Source organism: Artibeus jamaicensis, unplaced genomic scaffold (genome assembly GCF_021234435.1).
Source record: "Artibeus jamaicensis isolate MK-2021 breed Jamaican fruit bat unplaced genomic scaffold, CSHL_Jam_final contig_797, whole genome shotgun sequence".
NCBI lineage: Eukaryota > Metazoa > Chordata > Mammalia > Chiroptera > Phyllostomidae > Artibeus > Artibeus jamaicensis.
The window spans coordinates 7,922,169-7,943,832 of NW_026521977.1; the positions used below are offsets into that span (position 1 = coordinate 7,922,169).

Below are 21,664 nucleotides of genomic sequence, written 5' to 3' on the forward strand. Positions count from 1 at the left end.
GTTCTAGTAAACAGGTGTGGTCAGGACTCAAGCTGATGTTTTACTTCTGACCATGCTCTGTTAATAAAAGTCATATGCCTTTCCTGCATATAACATGTATACAATCACTCTCCTACTTACTATTTTATGTTAAATATACAATAAAAGGAAAGAAGTAGATCTGTTCTTAAAATGTGAAGATATTTTATTTGTTTATCTCCTTACCGACTGCTTAGAAATACTGGTAATTGATTACGTTCACCAGTGAGTTTGGACATGAGCTAACTGCCTTGTATTTTATACTTAGGTGGTGGGGTTTCAAAAGAGAATCTCAGATCCTTTACTTTATTACTGGTCTCTGAGACCGAGACTAATATGACTGAGACTGGGCCAAGGTTAATTTTTTTCATCCTTACCTGAGACTATGTTTACTGATTTTAGAGAGAGAGAGAGGAAGGAAGATGGAGACGGAGAGAGAGAGAGATGTCCATTGGTTGCCTCCTGTATATACCTTGACCTGGGATTGAACCTACAACCTTTAGGTGTATGGGACAACGCTCCAACCGAGCCACCCAGCCAGGGTGCCAAAGTTAATTTTAAAAGTAGTGGTAAGGGTGAAGAAAGATTCCAGTTAAGGATTTAATGGGAAGCCCTGGTTGGTGTGGCTCAGTGCATTGAGTGCTAGACTGCAAACCGAAAGGTTACTGGTTTGGTCCCTAGCCAGGGCACGTGCCTGGGATGCAGGCCAAGTGCTACCGATCAATGTATCTTTCATACATGGATGTTACTCTCCCTCTCTTTCTCCTTCCCTTTCCCCTCTTTCTAAAAAGAGATATTAGAAATAAATAAAATCTTTTTTAAAAAAGGATTTAATGGGACAATTCACCCTACATCTTGAAGTCTTTTATTTTTATTATTTATTTATTTAATTATTGTTCAAGTATATATCTTGAAGTCTTCTTGTTGAGCGAAATAAGTTTTTAGTTGGAATTCTTCTTATTTACTTAAAAGGGGAAGCAATAGTAAAACCTGGGCACAACAATCAATATCTTTGTCTATTCTGGCTTTTTATTCTGTTTATTAAATATCTCTCTCTCCCCTCACTACTGGAATATGATATAATTTAGTTTTCTTCCACATCATAACAACTTGGTAGTTTTTCACAGGATGTGACAAATTCATACACTTTCATATGCCATTATCAATATAATAAGCCTACATTTATGTTTGTATTTAATGTTTTTATTTTTGTTTACATTTAGAACCCATTAAGAGTCCAGTTTTTGGTGAAAAAACATTGAGCTCAGAGCCAAGACCTACCTCCTTGTTAATTTGATATTGTGCAAGTCACCTTACCTCTCTGGATCTCAGCTGCCTCATCTACAAAAAGGAGATAAAAAATTTTAATCTATATGAAGGTAAGTAATTAGGTAAGAAAGATAAAAACAACTTAATGATAGCTTAAACACACAATATTAATTTTCTCAGGTGAAATAATTCTTGAATTAGACAGTCTCAGTTAGGTATAGTAGCTTCATAAAGTCATCATGGACCTGAGCTTTTTTCAGTTCTTTGCTCTGCTACCTGTAAGGTGTGCGGTCCTTGTAGTCCAAGATAGCTGCCAGAGCTCTAACCATCACAGCCAAGTTCCAGGCAGCAAGGCAAAGACAAAGGATTTATTCTCTTCTTTTAGGGAGATGTCCTGACCCACAGCTCAGGTTACCAGGGAAGCAGGAAAATGTGACTGGATGCATGGTTTTCCTGAATAATATTGAGCTTTTGTTATTGAGGAGGAAGAGAAGATTTGGATATTGGCAAATAGAATTCTCTGTCACAGTACAGATATTTTTGTCCTCTCTGAGAACTGTATGCCATGATCACCACTCATGGAAGTAGGAAGTAGAAGCTTTCCTACTTTTCCATAGTAGAGCTTTAACTCTTATCATGTCTACAGAAGAAAATAACTTTCATCTAATAAAAGCTGTTTTTTTTAACTTTTATCCCATGATTCATTATACAAGCCTTTCTGTCTCCATTGGGTATTTATTCTGGTTATTTTTTAAATTACTCATAAATGCTGATAGATGTTTGTTTTATAGTGTATGCATTTATTTAAAAAGAGCTACTTTTTTTTTTAGCTACTTGCTTTATGCAAGGGACTAAAAAGACAGAGATAAGTTATCCCAGGGGTCTCATGTAGTAAATCATCAGGAAGTAAATTTTTAATGACAAGTATAACCATCTCAAGATAAATTGAAGTTCAGTATGCTCTTTTGAGGCACACTTTTGCCTTCCTTATAAGTCAGAAGTTGTGGGGTTTTTTTTAATCACTTAACTGTTACTTGTCTTGAAATTTCCTCTTACTTAACAACTAGTCCTTACTTAACTGACTTGGGTATATCAATATTTTATTTCATTCCAGACCTTTATTTGCAAATATTATATGAATATACCCTATACTTGTCATGTGAAATGGTTTGGTTGGCTATTATATCTGTGAAGAAAGTAACTTGAAACAATGTTTGAGAAAAGAAAACAGAAGTACCGGGAATGTAAATTGGAGGGGGCAGAACAGAAAGATTCAGTCTTTTAGAGATGTTAAAAGGAAGATTAGAAGCAAATTAACACTTCATTCTACAAAGTATATATATGTGTTTTTGCAAGGTTTTGAATTTTTTCTTGTATCACTTAGGGACAAAGTATAATGATTCTGTTGCTACTAGTACTTTGATTCTCTTTTTTCCCCATCGAGAACCATTGACCTCAAACAAAATAATCAGGAGGCTTATGAGTTTTTCAGAGATATTTAGTGTTACGAGTCAGCTGACTGAAATGTCTCTTTGCTGAATACTATGATAATGCCTTTAAAGATTTTTTAATTAACAGAAAAAGAATCATGCTCTATGCATTGTTTCATAGAAGCTTTTATCAAGTTGCAGGTGTTTATTTCACAAGCTGCCTTGCACACTGCACTGAAAGTCCTGTGAGCGTAGGGACCAAGTCCTTCTCACTTAACTTCATGTCCTGCATAATATCTGGCACGTCGCGGGTACGTAATAAACATGCGTTAAATTAACAAGTGCCTAACATAGATGAAAGGAAACATACTTTAATTTAGTTTTAAATTTAAAAGTAAAAGGAATCAAAGAAGAGGAATGAAGGAGGGAGAAAAAGACAGTTGAGGGAGGAATAGAAACCACTGCAAGGAGGGATGAGCTACCGTATTTGGCTGTACATAATGTGCACTTCGTGGCCCAAATTTTAGAGGGAAAAATAAGGATGCGCATTACACGTGGGCAGTGCCTGAAATACCTTGTATCTGTTCTTGTGTTTTGTAATTATTTGTTCCATAAAATTTCTCGCACCATAATACGTTCAAAATTAAACACTAAAATTCCCTTATAATACAAAAAACAAGTATATGGATATAAATAAATAAATAATTGAATTAAAATAAAGTGAAAGATGTTTTTCCCCTGAAAGCTTTGGACAAAAATGTGGGTGCACATTATACATGGGAGCGTGTTGTACGTAGCAAAATATGGTAGTTTCAGTTTTCTATACACTTCATTTTTCTCACCCATGACCATTGTGGTTTTTTTGAAGATTTTATTTATTTATTTTTAGAGAGAGAGGAAGAGAGGGAGAAAGAGAGGGAGAGCAACATCTATTGGTTGGCTCTCACACACCCCTAAATGGGGACCTGGCCCACAACCCAGGCATGTGCACTGACTGGGAATGGAACCCATGACCTTTGGGTTTGGAGGCCGGAGCTCAAACCACTGAGCCACACCAGCCCCAGCGGCCTTTCTTTTTAACCACTTCCAGGATATCTCTCTCTACAGTCAAAACAGGAAACTGATAAACACCCCCACCCATGCGCCTACCCACCAAGTAAACTTAATCTGGGTAACTCTTGGTATGAATCAATAGTTAAGAAATCTGCCTTTGTACCCTGGCTGGTGTAGCTCAGTGAACTGAGTGCTGCCTGTGAACCAAAAGGTCTCTGGTTTGATTCCCAGTCAGGGCACATGCCTGGGTTGCAGGCCAGTTCTCCAGTAGGGGGCACACAAGAGGCAACAACACACCGATATTTCTCTCCCTCTCTCCTTCCCTTCCCCTCTGTCTAAAAATAAATAAATAAAAATTAAAAAAAAAGAAATCTGGCTTTGTGTGTAAGTGGGAGTTTTGATTTGGCGGAGACAGGGGAAGAGAGATAAACTTCCTTTGGGACTTGGAAATTATTGTGTACCTATGGAATACTAGGAAAGGCTAAGAACTCTGCTTACTTTGTAATTTCACCCAAAGCTGCGAGGCCCTTGGGGTCAGTGATTTCCATGTGGTCTTGAGATCGCTGTCTGATTTAGAACTTCAGATCATCCTAGTTAGGATCAGAAAACTGTTTCAGCCAAGTTCAGCCCAGTGTCTCCTCTTTAGGTCTCTATTCTTATGGAAGAAGAGGGTGATAAAAGAAAGAAGGCCATTCTTATTGACCCCATAATGGAAGAAAAGTAAGCTAGTCTTCCTTTTGCCTTATCCCCCTGCCTCCTTTTGTGTGAATATTGATTTTTATATTCTGGGCTTATGAAAATCTGTAAACCTTTGACCCATTTGACATTATCTTGGTATTTAAAGAGATCTTTGTGTCATTCCTTTTCCACCTAATGTGCTAGAACCTTTCCGTTTCTTTTATAAGTTAACTTTTATTGAGGCCTTATTAAGGAGTAGAGTAACTGTTTTACTTAACTTTAGACTTCAGTAAGTTAATTGTCCTAATTATTTCTAGAACAAACAATAAAAGATTAGAAACAAGCAGAGGGGGAAGCATGCTTTACAAATTTTCCATCAACCAAAAAATGAAACAAAAAAAGGCAAGAAAGGAGAGGAAGTAAATATAAAAAACGCAGGATAAATAGGAAGCCCAACCGAAGATGGTGCATTTAAAACTCAGTGTAAGGTATTTCACTGGCTCTAAAAACTTCAGAGTTTTTAGACTCTGAACTTTAGACACAGCATTATTAACCACACAGAGAAAATACTTCCAATGAAACTATGACACTGTGCTTTATCTCTTACCGTTTTGTTGTGTTTGCTGAAAGTGCTTTTTAAGGTGCATTTAGACATGGAGATTTTTCTCACATCACTTTTGTGCATACATAAATGAATTACAAGTAAAATAAATTCATTAAGGTATTTCTAAGACTTAATGAATACCTTAATGAATTCATTAAGGTATTTCTGAAAATGAGATGAGTGGGAAAAGTCAACTGATTTGTAGACACATTGCAAGGGAATGGTGAAATGAAATGTAGACCTAAATTTAATTTTGCCTTACTCTTAGGTATGACACTTGTTTTCTCTTCCTTGAGGATTTCAGTTTGCTCTTCAGATAAGCATTCTTTTTGGCTCTTATTGTGCACAGGACATTCATGAATAATGGAGCAAAGGGAGACGTGTTGTCAAATGTTAGCATGTATCAGAGTCACTTTACAGTGCTTGATAGTACAGATCGTCCCCCCATCCCCCCTGCACCCCAGATAGACTCTGATTTAGAAGGCCTGGAGGAAGCCTCAAGAATTAGCATTTCTACCACATTTCCAGGATGCTGAGGCTGCTGGCCCAGGGATCACACTTGGAGGACCACTGCTTAAACGCAGACACGGGCTTTGGGTCCCTCATTCCCAGGACTGAACTCTGGTTTTACGGCCCAGATCAAGTTTTTTAACTGCTATGCCTCAATTTCCTATGCTTTAAATTGGAGATAATAATATGTGTTTCACAGAATTAAAAATTAAACTCGTTAATATATAAAAACAGGTTTAGCATGCTGCTTAGTTCATAGTTAACACTCAATAGACTACTTCTATTGTTACTGATAATAAACCAGGGGGCCCAATTAAAAGTGTATGAGCCATAAATTTAGTCCGTGTTTTAGAGTAGACATCTAGAGACTTTTGGTACCTTTGGACTTCAACATGCTGCTGGGATCCACACACATGCACACTCATGTTTCTTTCTTGACTTGCCTTCCTATTTATGGCAGACATGGCAGAAGAGTGAGAGGGGGAAGTGACAAATTAGCAAAGCAATGCCACTTCCAAAATTGGGTTTAACTGTGCTAATTTACTTTGATTGATCTTAGGCTTCTATTGTGTATTAAAGGAAAGGTGGACCCTGTAAGAAAGCATATTTTAAAATACATGACATAGCTGCCAATTGCTGAGACAGAATGCCTACTAATTGCCCTACGTATGTGTGTTGTATGGTGTGAGGAGAGCCGAGGGGACATTGGAGATAACACAGGGTGGAGGGGAGGAAGTGCGTGAAAGGTTCTTTGAAACTCTGGGTGGCCCATTTCAAGGGATAGTCACAGTTTCTGATGAGGTCTGCTGTGAAGTTACAGAGGTACATCTCTGGGCTGAACTGTGTGTGCATCGTAGAGAGACTATTCAAATAATTTTAACACTTACTCACTTTCTAACCACATGTGCACCACAGTAGGACCCTGGAAGGAAACACCTTTGAATAGTTAAGTCATAGCTTGGGCTTTTCAGCCATGGCTACACTTAAAACTATTATTCTTCATGGACATGAAGCATGAATGAATAATAAATGTATGTTGTCATAAAAAATAGTTGTGGAACAGAAGGTGATTCACTATGGGAAGACATTCTGTCCACAAACAATGTGTTAGAGATTCATAATGCCTAGTAGCCCACCACAAGTGTGGGAAGTCTTGCAAAAATGAAAACCTACTTAGTGTCATTGAGCCAATGTCTCTCACACACATATTTCATCCTGAGAAGCATTTAACAACGATCAGGGTGAGGAACCAGTGTCCTAGAGAAGAGTGAACCTGGGGCTTGAGCGTACGTAGGTGGGACCCACCTGGAGAGTTTATTAAAACAGGTTCCTGGGCTCCACCACAGAGATTTCTGATTCAAGAGGTGTTGGGTGCAACCTGAGAATTGTATTTTGGGTAAGCTGTCAGGTGATTTGGTTTTTTCGGTTTGAGAATTAAACTCTGAAAACTATCTTTACAGAATAGACACATCCTCTACCTTCATTGGGTGAATTGTATGCAAGTTTTATCTCAGACAAGGTGTTAAAAATTTGATAGGCTAAAAGTAGCACTAAAATGTGAGGTCTAGTGATTTTGTTAATGCATGAAAATGGTCTGTGAATGAACTATTTTAATCAAAAATTTCTTCACGTGTCAAGTGAATCACTGCTCCAATACTACCCAGGGTCGTGTTAAACATGAGGCAGTGTACTTTTTTCCGAATTGTGTTCTGTGGATAAAAACCTATTATATTAAAAAAAAAAGTCCATGGCCTGGTAAGTCGGGAAGATGCTGAATTAAATAATGTGTTTTCCAGGTTGATGGTCAGACCATTCTTCTCCTTTTTTTTTAAATTTAAAAGACTTCATTTATTTACTTTTAGAGAGAGGGGAGGGAGGGCAAAAGAGAGGGAGAGACACATCAGTGTGTGGTTGCCTCTTGCATGTGCCTTAGACTGGGAATCAAACCAGCGACCCTTTGGTTTGAAGGCTGGTGCTCAATCCACTGAGCCTCAGCAGCCAGGGCTCAGACCATTATGCTTGATGTGGACCCTAACATGAGTCTATATGTAAAAAACCACCTAAATAGGAGGTTTTTATTCATGTCAATTCTTGTAGTAGATCCTCTGGTGCTACTAATATCCGTATGGAGTGGAAACTTCATAAGCGAAGGTGAACTACAGCAGTAGTTGCTCCTTCTTTGTTTCAACCCTGTTACATCCTGCATGATATGTATTGACCTATTTATTTGAAAAATCATTGACCGCCCAAAATTTTGGCAAATGACTGTTGGCTATGATAATGTTTGATAAGTTAAGAGAATATTTGTAGCGAGTCATTTCTCTCTTTTAATCAACTTATATCTATAGTACATCTTATTTTCAAAGTTAAGTTGAAGCTAATTAAATATTATATCTGGAAGTCATTTTGGCTCTATAATTTTTTTTAAAGATTTTTTATTTATTTTATTTTTTAGAGAGAGAGGAAGGGAAGGAGAGAGGGAGAGACACATCAGTGTGTGGTTGCCTCCTGCACGCCTCTAACTGGGGACCTGGCCCGCAACCCAGGCATGTGCCCTAGACTAGGAATTGAACCTGGGACCCTTTGCTTTGCAGGCCCGCACTCAATCCACTGAGCTATACCAGCCAGGGCAGGCTCTCTAATATTTTAATTGAGAAAAAAATACATAGTTCTTTTCTTATGCTCCATTTCTTAAACTTGGGCTATTTATTTTAAAATGTTTTGAGTCCCTCATTGCCATCCTTATTTGAAGCTTTTATAATAAACCAAATGTTTCCTTATACTATACAAACTTTAACATTTTTTTCCTTTTTAATTTTAGCTAAACAGGATTTCCCTCCTGCCTTTCTTTGTTAAAAAACATATAATCTTTATTACATTTTTTCCATTACTATTTACTCCCCTTATGCCCCCCTCCCCTCAGCAATCACCACCCTCCCCTGATTTTCTTCAGTGATACATTGTTTCTGTGGTATGATCTACTTTAACCCTCTCCCTAGAATTCTTTTGTTGTATTAAATTTCCTGGAACTTGACATATTATTGATGTGGCTTTGGGAATGCATGTACGCACAGTTTGCTAAGATGTTTTCAGCACTCCACTCTAGTTCTGCCTCTGTTTCAGATGAGGTGGAGGACTGTGCTGCCGCGGTGCTGTTTTCTCTGGGTCCCGTGTCTACTTGCCGCCCTCGAAGCTGTGCCCATAGACATAGACAAGACGAAAGTAAAACACCCTCCCCCTGTGGACAGTGCGAAGATAGAGCCACCAGTGAGTCCAACGGGGAATATAACCTGGCGGGGAGAATTTTAACTGAGATACTGCTAATATTTAGTATTAAAAATTGAACATTTCGAAACTATTTCTGAAATAGCAGTGAAAATAATGTAGGATACGCATATGTTGTTTAATGTTAGACAATATTTATTTAGTGTAGTGAGTGTGTTAGATAGTATATAGAAGAATTAATCACAGTACATTTCTCTTGTAGAGCTAACCAGTGCCCCCCCCCCAACAAAACTGTATTCTATTCAAAGGGGAGAGAAATAGCAATGAGGAGAAACAGGCAACAATGGGGTAAAACCAATTAATATTTTTCAAGTCTTCATTGTCTAAGCCATATAGAAAATGTACCTACTTTTGTGTAACAGCAAAACAGGACTTTGGTGTGATCCCCAAAACATGATTTCTACAAAACGGCCCTTCATTTGAGCTTTTTAGCTTTGACAGTCTAAACTATCAAAGTAGATATGTCTCAGCTGCATTTTGCTAACATTTTAGTTTTTTAAGAATTGAAATATTTAGATGCAGAGAAGGAAAAACAATCAAGCTTTACTGTTTGTTTCTTAATTCGAAGGACACTGGACTTTATTATGATGAATATCTCAAGCAAGTGATTGATGTGTTGGAAACAGATAATCATTTCAGAGAAAAGCTCCAGAAAGCAGACATAGAAGAAATAAAGGTAATTAAATTAAATTATTAAACTTTTCTGCATGCCAGACACTGATCTCTCAAGGGAGATTAACCTCCAGAAGAGGATTATTAAGATGGGCACACAGTGAGTATATAATATGCTTTGGATATGCGGAGGGTGGACTTGTAATTTGCTAAGAAGCAGTAGGGAAGGTGGGAAGTTGTTCTTTTTGGTAAAGAGTATGTCAGTGCTCGACGATGTGACTGAGAAAAGGAAAGAGACTGGGAGGCATCTGAGGCGACCGTGTGAGGGTACCGAGACGAGAGATACACGGGAAACTGGAGTTAGTAACTGTTGCTGGAACCTAGACTGGGAAGTGGAGGCCATGGCTGCCTAAAGGATGGGGTTGGAACGAGCCGAGGTGATGGAGGGCCTGGATCGTGATTCGAGGACAGAAGGAAGCTACTCAGAGGTTCAGCACAGGTTACGTTCTGGTGTTTTAGCCAGGTCTGGATTAACAGGAGAGGTACCAGGCTGTATCTTGTGTCAGTAGGAGAGATTTAACTATTTGCCTCTGTCTTAAAAGCCCTGTAGATACAATCTTAGCCGTAGACATCTTCTCAGTACTCATGATAAAGAAAGGGATTTGTGAAAGATCTGACCAGAGAGACCTTTTACAGTTCACCCTTGAAGGCCAATGAATCAGTTTAGTTGGGTTTATCTTAGAGTCAGCAGTAAAAATTTCCAATGATTTAATTTTAAACTCTTGGTTATACCTCTCAAGACAATATTATTTGCTTATGCTACTTTTGTTTATTTTTTAAACTTTTCCTAATAAATTTCTTACCCATTTCTATAATCAGAATTAGAGAACTTTGTTAGAAAGAACCCTTCTGGGTCAAGCATCCTTCTTATTTTACTCTCTCTCCTTCATGTGGGCCCTTTTGAAAGACTGACCGCATTGCACTGAGGCAACTCTCAGAGCCTGTGTGTGGCTTTTAGTTCACAGTTCTCTGGGAGGCAATGAACTGTTCTGGGCCAGTAATTCCCCTGAATTATCTTGAGGGTAGTCTTGCCTTTTCTTTGAAGAATTAATTAATTAATTAAAAAGTGTTTTATTTACTGATTTTTGAGAGAGAGAGACAGAGAGAGAGAAACAGAAGCATCATTTTGTTGTTCTACTTATTATGCCTTCATTGGTTGCTTCTTGTATGTGCCCTGACTAGGGATCGAACCCACAACTTTGGCATATCGGGATGATTCGGGATGATGCTCTAACCAACTGAGCTACCTGACCAGGGCTCTTTTAAAGAATTAATTTAATGTTTGGAACTAATTTCCTGGGGTGAATGATATTTAATATAAAACTTCGAATGTCTCTTATCTACTTAAATTAGTATTAAGGTATATAAGAGCATTATTTGGGGGTCACAGAAAATGTGGATAATGGGAGATACTATACAGGGCATGCCAAAAGTAGGTTTGCAGTTGTTTGTATGGAAAATAATGCAGTAATTAATAAATGATAATACAATATTTAATAAATAATAATAATACGAGAATATACTGTGTGTTTTGTATACTCACAACCGTAAAGCTGCTTTTCCCCACCCTGAACAGATAATTAGGGAAAAGAAGACAGCAGCCTCCTAGTTTGGTACAGGGAACACCTTTATAACTGTGTTCCTTTCACGGCCCATTCCTAGTCTCTGTTGGGCGTGTAGAATGTCAAACTGAAGTAAGTTACACAGTTATTCAATGAAAGGAGTAAAAATAGACAATAAAACCCATTTTTCAAAATAGCTTAGCAAAGATTCTTTTCTCAGATAGAGCTAGAAAAAAAAGTTAGAGTTTATCCTTCCCTTGTCAGCCAAGCATGTTGGAAGAGGAATCATACTACATCTTTATACTAAAACTTACTTTTTTAAATTTTATTTTTGGATCACAGTTTATATTTAATACATATTGTATTAGTTTCATGTATATAGCACAGTGGATATTCCTATAGGTTATAAAGTATTCCTTCTAATAATTCAAGTGCCCACCTGGCCCCATTCATAGTTTTTACAAAGCTTTTGGCCCATACTTTACCGCACACATCTATGCCTATTTTGTAACTACCAGTTAGTACCTCTTAATCCTATCACCTTTTCCACCCTGACCCCGACAACCCTCCCCTCTGGCATTCATCGGTCTCTCTGTATCTATAAGTCTGTTTCTACTTTGTTTCCTCATTTATTTTGTTCTTTAGATTCCACATAGAAGTGAGATCATATGGTATTTACCTCTCTCTGTCTGACTTACTTCATTTAGCATAATGCCCTCTAGGTCCATCCATGCTGTTGCAAATAGTAAGATTTCATTCTTTTTATGGCTGAGTAATATTTCATTGTATGGTCCATTGAGAAATTAGCTGTCTTATGGAAGCTCCCTTGTAGGTAATTAACTGTATTTCTCTTGCTGCTATTAAGATTCTCTCTCTTTAACCTTGGTCATTTTAATTGTGATTTGTGTTGGTGTGGACCTTTTAGGGTTCACCTTGTTTGGGACTTACTCTGTGGGCTTCCTGGACTCGTGTGTCATTTTCCTTCACCAGGATAGGGAAGTTTTCAGTCGTTATTTCTTCAAATATTATCTCAATCCCTTGCTCTCTCTTCTTCTGGGACCCTTAGCATGTGGATGTTCTTACGCTTGATGTTATCCCTTAAAGTATCCTCATTTTTTGAAATTCCTTTTATCTGGGGATTTCTTTTCTTCTTTTATTTGGGGCATGTTTCTTGGTCTCCACACTTTGGCAGCCTCTCTGTATTTGTTTCTGTGTATTAGGTAGATTTGCTCTGTTTCCCAGTTTCCGTAGGGTGGCAGTATGTGGAGGGTGTCCTGTGAGGCTCAGTAGAGCAGCCTCCCTGATCCCCTGAGCTAGGTGCTCCGGAAATGTCCCTTGTGTTTCTTATGTGAACCCTACTATTGTAGCTGCGTACTGATGGCCGTTGGCCCATCTTTGTGTGGGACTGACCCTGAGACTGGCTGACTATAAGGATTGACTCCAACCATAGTGTGTGAGCTCCTGTGTGGGGGCTGACCCCATAAATCAGAATTCGCCCCAGCATGGTTGGGTGACTGTGAAGATCTCCCTTGGGCATGCTGCTTGTGGAGCTAATTGGGTCATGTTCCTACGTAGTCTGAAGTCTGCTTCCAAGTGTGATGTTCTGGGGCCCCTTGTGAGAGACTCCAGGAAAGGTCAATGTCAGAGGCTGCCCGTGACTGGCTCTGGGCTACCTGTTTGGAGCTACAAAGTGATCTGCTGTTTATGGCTACCTCCGCTGGGCCTGGGCATGCCTAGAGAGGGGACAAGCTGCCTTTCACCAGTACTGAGTCTGGGGACAGGTCAGCACAAGTCCCAAGACACTCTGAGGGCTACCTCCATCTGCTGGCTGCCTGTTAAGTTTAGTCACTGAAAGAGCCTCTGGCCATACACAGGATGTGTGAGATAAGCTCTCAGTGGGTCACCAGGTGGCGGTGAGTGCTGTTTGCCAGGCTGATACAGATCGAAACTCAGTGTTGTGCTGAGTCTGAGGCCATTCAGCAAAAGTCTCAGGGTTCACTAGCCCCACCTGCCTGGAGCCTTCAGACCTTTGTGGTGGGGCGTGTTCTCAGGGTGTCATCAGAGCAAGGCCAGCAGAGTCATCAGGCTAAAACAGACCAAATTTGCCTGTGTGGAGGAATGGCTCTGCATAGGAGCAGTGGTGCTGGTCCAGAGTGTGAGAGAAAAGTGGCCCTCACCCTAGAACCACACAGCTCAGTCTCTCCCTTTGCATTTCTGCCATGCCCTGAGTCTCTCCGGACCTCCTGGAGAGCCCTCTATAATAGTCTGCACCATGGGCCCAGGGTGGAAGCGATGACGGACTACACAGCCAGGAGTGGTCCTGGCAGGGCAGGTCTGCAGGAGTCAGCAGGGCGGGATGCTTGGCCCAGGAACGATGGCATCTATGGACAGTGTAGGTGAGAGACTTAGCAGAGGGACATTGCTGCCTCACAGCCATGTCATTCAGTCTGTTCCTGTATGACTCTGTTCCCCTCCAAACTGCTGACCCTCCGCTAGATCCCTGGGTGAATGCTGCAAATGAGATTTTGTGCACTGGCTCTTTAAGAGGTCATTTGACCCAGGTGGGTAAAATACCTGCTGGATTTTCACAGCCAGGTACTGTGTGGACTCATGTTCCCAAATCTGGTTCTGCAGGTTAGGGAGCCTGGCATGGGGCCGAGGCCCCTTGCTCCTCCAGGAGGACCGTCTCAGCTACAATATCCCTCTGGATTCTTAACTGCCCCCCCACAATGTGGGTGTGGGGCCAGCCCTTGTTTCATCTCTGCTCTTCCTACTAGTCTCAATGTGGGTGCCTCTCTATATCCTTAGTTAAATTCTTCTGTTCATTTTGTCCTTAGATAGTTATTCAGGTTGATTGTTCTATGCTTTGGTTGCAATTCTGGTGTGGTCCTGAGAGGGGGTGAGTGTATGACTCTACTGCCATATTGTTCTGAATTCAGTGACTTCTCCTCCTCCCTCTTCTTCTTTTATAGATTTCATAGATAAATACATATTTAATAGATAAATATTAGAAATTGTCACATCATCTAACTACATACAACTTTACATCTGTGACTTCTGAATTCTCAAATCCAGTAAACATGTTTTGTTCCTCTTCTTACTGCACTCTCTTACTTTATCCTAATGGTTCTCAGACTTTAGGGCTGGTTAAAACACAGACTTAGGGCCCCACCTCCAGACTTCCTGATACAGTAAGTCTAGGGCCTGCACTTCCAAAGCTTCCAGGTGACGCAGATGCTTCTACTTGGGGAGCACACTTTGAGAACTATTGTTTCATCTAATAATAATGATCATGCTCTCCTTAAAATAGACTGCTCTTTCTGCTTCTATAACAGCATTATTTTCCTAGCTCTCCTTCTTTCTCGATCTCCCTTGTGGGGTTTCTTTTCCTTCCCTGCTCCGGCAGGCCCCACTGACTCAGTCATAAATGATTTGTCTGCCCGAATGCTAGTTAGATTTGCCGTCTGTGAATACAAATGCATTTATACACAAGAGAAAGTAAGCCAGTAGCTGTTTTGTTTCCTAAATCTTGGAACATGTATCTGATTACTCATCTATGAAAAAAGTTGTCAAAGGAGACACCATAAAAAAAGATGAGTTTCGAAGTTACTTATATATGGGATATATATCTAAAGTAGGCCGAGCTACCTTTAAAAAATGTATTGAAATATAATTCACAACCATAAAATTTGCCCCTTTATTTATTTATTTTTAAATTTGCCCCTTTAAAGCATAGAATTCAGTGGTTTTTTTAGTATATACACCAAGTCTTATAACCATTACCACAAATTTTATTTGCTCCCAAAAGAAACCCCATACCCATTAAGCAATGACTACCCACTTCCTTCTCTCTTTAGCCCCTGCAACTAGTAATTTGCTTTCTGTCTTTATGGATTTGCTTATTCTGGACATTTAATATAGAGGCAATTATACAATGTGTGTCCTTTGGTGTCTGGCTTCTTTGACTTAGCATAATGAATGAAAGCATGTTTGCAAGGTTCATCATGTTGTAGCATGTATTAGTACATTGATTCTTTTTTTGTGGCTGAGTAATATTCCATTGTATAGATATTCCATATTTTGTTTATTAATTCACCAGTTGATGGACATCTGAGTTATTTCTACCTTTTTGGCTAGTGTGAATAATGCTACTATGACCATTCATGTACAAGTTTCTTGTACATGTGAACATAAGTTTCCATTCTTTAGGTATATAGCTAGAAATGGAATTGTTGGATCCTATGGTAACTTTTTTTTATAAGAGAAAATTTATTTAGAAAGTCATGGAGATAGGAGAAGTGAGCTGTAGAAGAAATGGGCTTAGGAATCAAGTTACAGAGGCCAAAAGAAGGGTTTGGAGCTTAGGGGGGACAGAGGGAGGCAAGGAAAATGCCCCCCGGGTGCAGGGGGTGGGGAAAGGTCGGGTTCGCTCCAGACAGAGAGCCAGTGTTTAACTTTCCAAAGAACTGCCCAATGTGTTTTCCAAAGTGGATGCACCGTTTTGTAATTCATTACCGTTTAAGTTTCTCCTTTGTGCTTTAGTTATGCTCTTATAAATTTTACATATCTTGATTTTAGACTTACAAATTAAATATCTTCTGAAAGAAATGCTTTTGTAATATCAAATTTATCTAAGTTAGTCAAACGTATCTAACACTACTTTATTGTAACCCTATTTTTAATGTATGGTATCTGCCCTAAAAATGCAGGATAACAGATAAAACTAACTTTTTATTTTGTCAACAGAGTGGGAGGCTAAGCAAAGAGCTGGATCTAGTCAGTCACCATGTGAGGACAAAACTCGATGAACTGAAAAGGCAGGAAGTTGGAAGGTTAAGAATGCTAATTAAAGCTAAATTAGATTCCCATCAAGGTAAGTGCTAAATAAAAGGTAGGAAGATTTCAATATCTGGTGTTGCAGTCAATTTCTATTAGTACATGCCATGCTCTTCTATTCAAAATTTAATGTTAGTATTCATTTGGCTTCTCTTAATTAGTATTAATTTTAGCTTCTCTTAAAATTTAATTATTTCAATAGGCAATACCTTCACAGCATTCAAAATTCAAATGATTAACTTTAAGTAATTATATCAGTAACAAGGAAAAAAGAAAAGTAATGAATGGAACCACTGATTTAAAACAAGAAAAGTGAACTGTCAGAAAATCGAAGTGTATGGAAGTCCCACAACCAAGGAAATAAGTCACCTTCATTCAGACGGGCAGGTGGGATGGAACTGCAGAGATGCGGAGAGGTGGAGCTGGCTGGTCCCACACCCATGTGTATTGGATAAAAATCAAGAGGGGTGTCTCAGGAGTGAGGGATCCCAGCCCCATACCAGACTACCCGCCCAAGGTTCCAGTACCAGGAAGATAAGTCCCAAAACTTCTGGCTGTAAAAGTCAGTGGGGTTTGGGGCGGTGGAAGAAACTGGGATTCTCAGGCATCTCCTCTTAAAGGGCCCACAACAAACTTACGACTTACTCAGACTCATTCCCTCTGGGCTCCAGCACAGGGGCAGCAGTTGGAAGGACACCTGTAGCATACGGGGGAGGAACTGAAGTGTCTGGCATCCGGACAAGCTTCCTCCCAGACAAAACTTCAGAGGCCAGGCAGCAGCCATTGTTCCTTTTCTGAGCCCTCCCGCACACAGAGCCATGTATCTGAGACTCCATTGACCTAGTTCACACAGGTTGCTCCTCCCTGGCAATTGCCTAAGGCTTTCTCTTTTCTTTCTGGCACCCCTGCGATGTGAATGTTGGACCTCTTGAAGTTGTCCCAGAGGCTGCTTACACTATCCTTATTTTTTTGGATTCTTTTTTCTTTTTGTTTTTTCTAATTGGTTGTTTTTTGCTTCTTTCTCTTCAAAATCATTGATTTGATTCTCAGCTTCATCCACTCTACTATTGTTTCTCTGTAAATTGTTATTTACTTCAATTAGTGTAGACTTCGTTTCTGACTGGATCTTTTTTATGCTGTTGAGGTTCTTACCAAGTTCCTCGAGCATCCTTATAACCAGTGTTTTGACCTCTGCATCTGATAGATTGCTTATTTCCATTTTGTTTAGTTATTTTTCTGGAATTTTGATCTGTTCTTTCATTTGGGCCATGTTTCTTTGTCTCCCTATTTTGGCAGCCTGCCTGTGTTTGTTTCTATGTATTTGGTAGAGTTGCTATGACTCCCTGTCTTGGTAGCATGGCCTAATGTAGTAGGTGTGTCCTGTAGGGTTCGGTAGCACAGCCTCCCCTACTACCCAAGTTGGGTACTTGAGGTGTGCCCTTTGTGTGGGCTGAGTACACCCTCCTCTTGTAGTTAAGCCTTGGTTACTGTTGGCAGGTCAATGGGAGGGATTTACCCAGACTGGTCAGTTGCAAGGATTGGCTGTGACCACTGACCACCAACCTCTGCCCTCATGGAAGATCAGCTCTGCAGAGGCAGGATGGTAGTGCTCTGACATGGTCTATAGCTGTCCACTGCGTGCACAAGCTCTGTGGTATCCTGGCTGGTGCAGACCAAGGTCAACCAGGGCCTGTGTTCTGCCCGGGGCCACCCTGCATGAGCTATAAAGCCATCTGAGATGGCTGCTACCTGTGCTGGGCTTGGAGATCCCAGGCAAAGCCTAGGTGAGGGTCCAGGTTGCCTGCTGCTAGTTCTAGGCCTGGGACCACTTAGCAAGAGGTACTGGGGCTGGGGGCTTACTGAGGTCAGCTGTTGCTTGTTTGATAGGATTTAGGAAGTTGTAAAACATGAGCCAAGATCAGCAATTTGTATGGAAAAATCACAGTTAACAGTTTGGATGAGCCAGTTTGGGTAAGACAGAATCTCAGGAAATCTCTAGGGTGGGCCAGGTTGATGGAGTTTCAGTTATGTCACCCACCTGCTGGCTCTGTAGCTCTGTTGGGGACGGCTCAGAAAAGGGACAGTGGCCTCTTTCTACCTTTCTGTCTGGGAGAAATCTGTCCCTCAGTTCCTACCTTGATGCCAACCACTTCAATTCCTCCCTGTGTGCCACTAGTGTCTTTCAAACTGCTACCCCAGGGCTGGAGCTCAGAGGGAGTGAGTCTGAGTAAGTCCGTGTGTGGGTTCTTTAAGGGGAACTGTTTGGGGCTCCTGAAGTTTTTTCCACTGACTTAATCCCCACTGGATTTTGCAGTCAGAAATTATGGGCACTCATTTTCCTGGCACTGGAACCCTGGGCTGAGGAGCCTAGTGTGGGGCTGCGTCTCCTTGCTCCTGAGATGTCCCTCCTGGATTCTTACCCACCACACATTGATAAGCCTGGGACAAGTCTGTTCTGTGTCTCTGCCCCTCCTACCAGTCTGGATGTATGTGGTTTCTTTAATTCTGTAGTTATTAGAATTCCCTTCCACTTGATTTCTGATGGTTTTGAGTGATGGTTGTTCTATATTTTAGTTGTAGTTTTGATGTGGTTGTGAGAGGTGATGAGCCATGTTTACCTATACCACCATCTTGACCAAAGCCTAAGAAGTAGATTTTTTAAATATGAGGATATTTTAAAGAAAGTAATCACATAATTCAAATGATCATCTTCATATATACAGAAAAGGCATTTGAAAAAATTTAATACCCTTTCTTAATTTGAAAAAGGTAATAAGATAGTAATCAATAGATACTTCTGTAACATGATCAGATATGTTCAACTCAGCTACATTATACTTAACAGGGAAACACAAGTCTGTATTGTAACTAAAATTGGGAACAAGACAATTGATGCTCACTATTACCACTACTAGTTAACATTATGTTGGAGGTACTAGCCAAAGCAATTAGATAAGTGAAAAAAATATTGAGAAGAAGTAACTGGAAAGAAGGTGAAAAAACCCATCTCTATTTGTAGGTGATGTAGTTTGGAAAACCCAAAATAATTGGCTGAAAACTTAGTATAAACAACAGGAAAGTTCATCAAGATAAACTTACTATACAGAAATCAATATATTTCATGTGTACAACCAACAGCCGGTTAGAAAATATAATGGAAGAAAAGACTCCATTTGTAATTTCAACAAAGTTAAAATACCCAGAATAAACCAATTAAGAAGTGTATGCAACTTACATACAAAAAACTTAAAATACTCCTAAAGGACACAAAAGTAGACTTAAAAAATGGGAAGACATACAAAGACTCAACATTATAAACATATCAATTTTCCATAGGTTAATTTATAAGTTCAACATAATCCAAATAAAAATATGTACTTTTTTTCCTGGTATAATACTAGCCAAGTTAATTTAAGGCTCTTATGGAAAAGGAAACAAACAAGGAAAGCTCCATACCTCTGTTCAGTGGAACAGAATAGGAATTCCAGGAGTAAAATTAAATATACATGGAGTTCAGTTTGAATTAAAGGTGGTATCTCATTTTTAGTAGGATAGATTTTTAAAGATTTTATTTATTTATTTTTACAGAGAGGGGAAGAGAGGAAGAAAGTGGGGGGGAGAAACATCAATTGGTTCCCTTTATACTCACCACAACCAGGAACTGAACCCCCAACCCAAGCATGTGCCCTGACTGGGAATTGAACCAGCAACCTTTTGCTTTGCGGAAGGATGCCCAACCAACTGAGCGACACCGACCAGGATTGGAATAGTAGTTCTTAATCTTCACATTGCATGAGAACCACCTGGGGAGCTAGTAAAAAATGCAGATTACTAGATCTCACCTCCAGATTCTAATTCTGGTATGAATAATCTGCATTTTAAACATGTACATCTGGTCAGTGGATTGTATGCAGGGAGGGGATGCTTATGAAAGCATTAAACTCTCTGCTGGTGAATAGACTTAAAAAACAAGGACAAAATACTCATTATCCTGAAAGTAAGAATATCAATGAGATGTTAACTGAGCTCATGCTATATTATTTAGGACCAGCACACAAGGTAATTTCACCCTGGAAAACAGGCCTAAGTTGTTTTGAGATTTCTTTTGCCTTAGACAACATCCATATCTTCAATCTTAGTAACATTTTCTTTATTTCTAGAAAGAGACTGAATTTCATTATCTAAAGAAAGCAGTCTGATATGCTTACAAAAGTTCTGACTATGTTGTCATCGATTCAGAATTTATCAATTGAAATTTCTGATAATTTGAAGGGTTTCAAGCACCTTAATTGGGGGGGGTATAATTTTCAAAGTAGGTAATACATTCACATGGTTTAAACCCAGAAATTATAAGAAGGAATATAGCAAACCCCCCTAATTTTTTTGTAATCTGACAGTTCTCACTGCCCCAGCACTGTCCTTCCTGAGTTTCTTTATTCTTTTTTTAAAAGAGTTTGTTTATTTATTTTTTTAGAGAGAGGGGAAGGGAAGGAGAAATAGAGGGAGAGAAACATCACTGTGTGGTTGCCCCTCACATTCCCCCAACAGGGTCCTGGACAGCAACCCAGGTATGTGCTCTGACTGGGAATCAGCAACCACTTAGTTTATAAGTTCACACTCAATCCACTGAGCTAAACCAGCAAGGGCAGTTTCTTTATTCTTACATGGGCAAATACAAATAAAAGTTCTGTTTCCCCACTCTTTTTATGTGAATGCTACCATACAATACACAGTTTTGCCTTGTTTTCTTCCTTTAACAATGTATTTTGGAGATCTTTCTATATTATTACACAGAGACCATCTTCATTTTTAAAAAACAGCTGTATAAATTTTCATTATATGAAGATACTACAATTCATTTAACCAGGCCTCTGTTGGTGGACATTTGGGTTTTTTCTAGTGAATGCTCTTGTTTATATGACAAGGTCTGTCCAGAAAGTATCAAGCCATATACTATGAAAAATACGGACATTTATTGAAGAAGATACAAGAAACATTATACATAGGACAATGACACCTCAGTCCCCTTCGAAGTAGGCACCTTGGGACCTCACACAGTTCTCCCAATCACCATCAGCTGCCCTATCATGTTTTCCTGAATTTCATTGATAGTCTGAAATCTCTTCCTTTTGAAAGGTGATTTTAGTTTTGGGAAAAGCCACAAATCATAGGCTGCCAAATATGGGCTGTAGTGGGGCTGAGTCATCTGGGTGATTTGATATTTCACAAAAAAAACTATGCCGGAGACATGATGCATGAGCGGGTGCACTGTTGTGATGAAGCTGTCCGATCACTGGTGGAGGCCTTCTGAATCATCTGAATAGTTTCTGCGGAGGAGTGCTCAAGCTTAATGCAAAATTTGATGCAGATTCATTGCTCCACTCACTCAGTACACATTCTCATCAACAGCATCTGCCACCCCCACTGACTAGTACAGTGAAGTCATCATTGTTCACACATGCACATTCCAGTCCACTCTCCTTGGCTGCCAGGTTACATTAGTGTTGCACAGACCATTCTCTATATTTAAAAAAATCTATTTTTAAAGAGGGAGGTGAAGAAAGAGAGGGAGAGAAATGTTGGTGTGTGAGAGAATCTACCGGTTGCCTCTATTATACTCCCAGCTGGGAACCCAGCCCACAACTCAGGACTGAGTTGCCTCTTCCCTGGCTGGGAATTGAATGAGCAACCCTTAGGGCCATACCATTGAGCCACACCAGCCAGGGCCAAAGTGTTCTCTTTATATT

The 21,664-nt window shown here is 39.7% G+C and overlaps 1 protein-coding gene across 3 annotated transcripts in view; it reads left to right on the top strand.

Moving 5' to 3' along the window:
- NUCB2 (nucleobindin 2) overlaps nt 1-21,664 on the top strand; it is a 48,240-nt gene that overhangs the window by 3,864 nt on the left and 22,712 nt on the right. For all 3 annotated transcript variants that reach the window (XM_053673112.1, XM_037150544.2, XM_037150541.2), the window contains exons 2-5: nt 1,242-1,397; nt 8,686-8,829; nt 9,416-9,523; nt 15,828-15,954. In XM_053673112.1, the coding sequence (XP_053529087.1) occupies nt 1,392-1,397; nt 8,686-8,829; nt 9,416-9,523; nt 15,828-15,954 (385 nt within the window). In that variant the 5' untranslated portion in view covers nt 1,242-1,391. The remainder of the gene's footprint in view (nt 1-1,241; nt 1,398-8,685; nt 8,830-9,415; nt 9,524-15,827; nt 15,955-21,664) is intronic.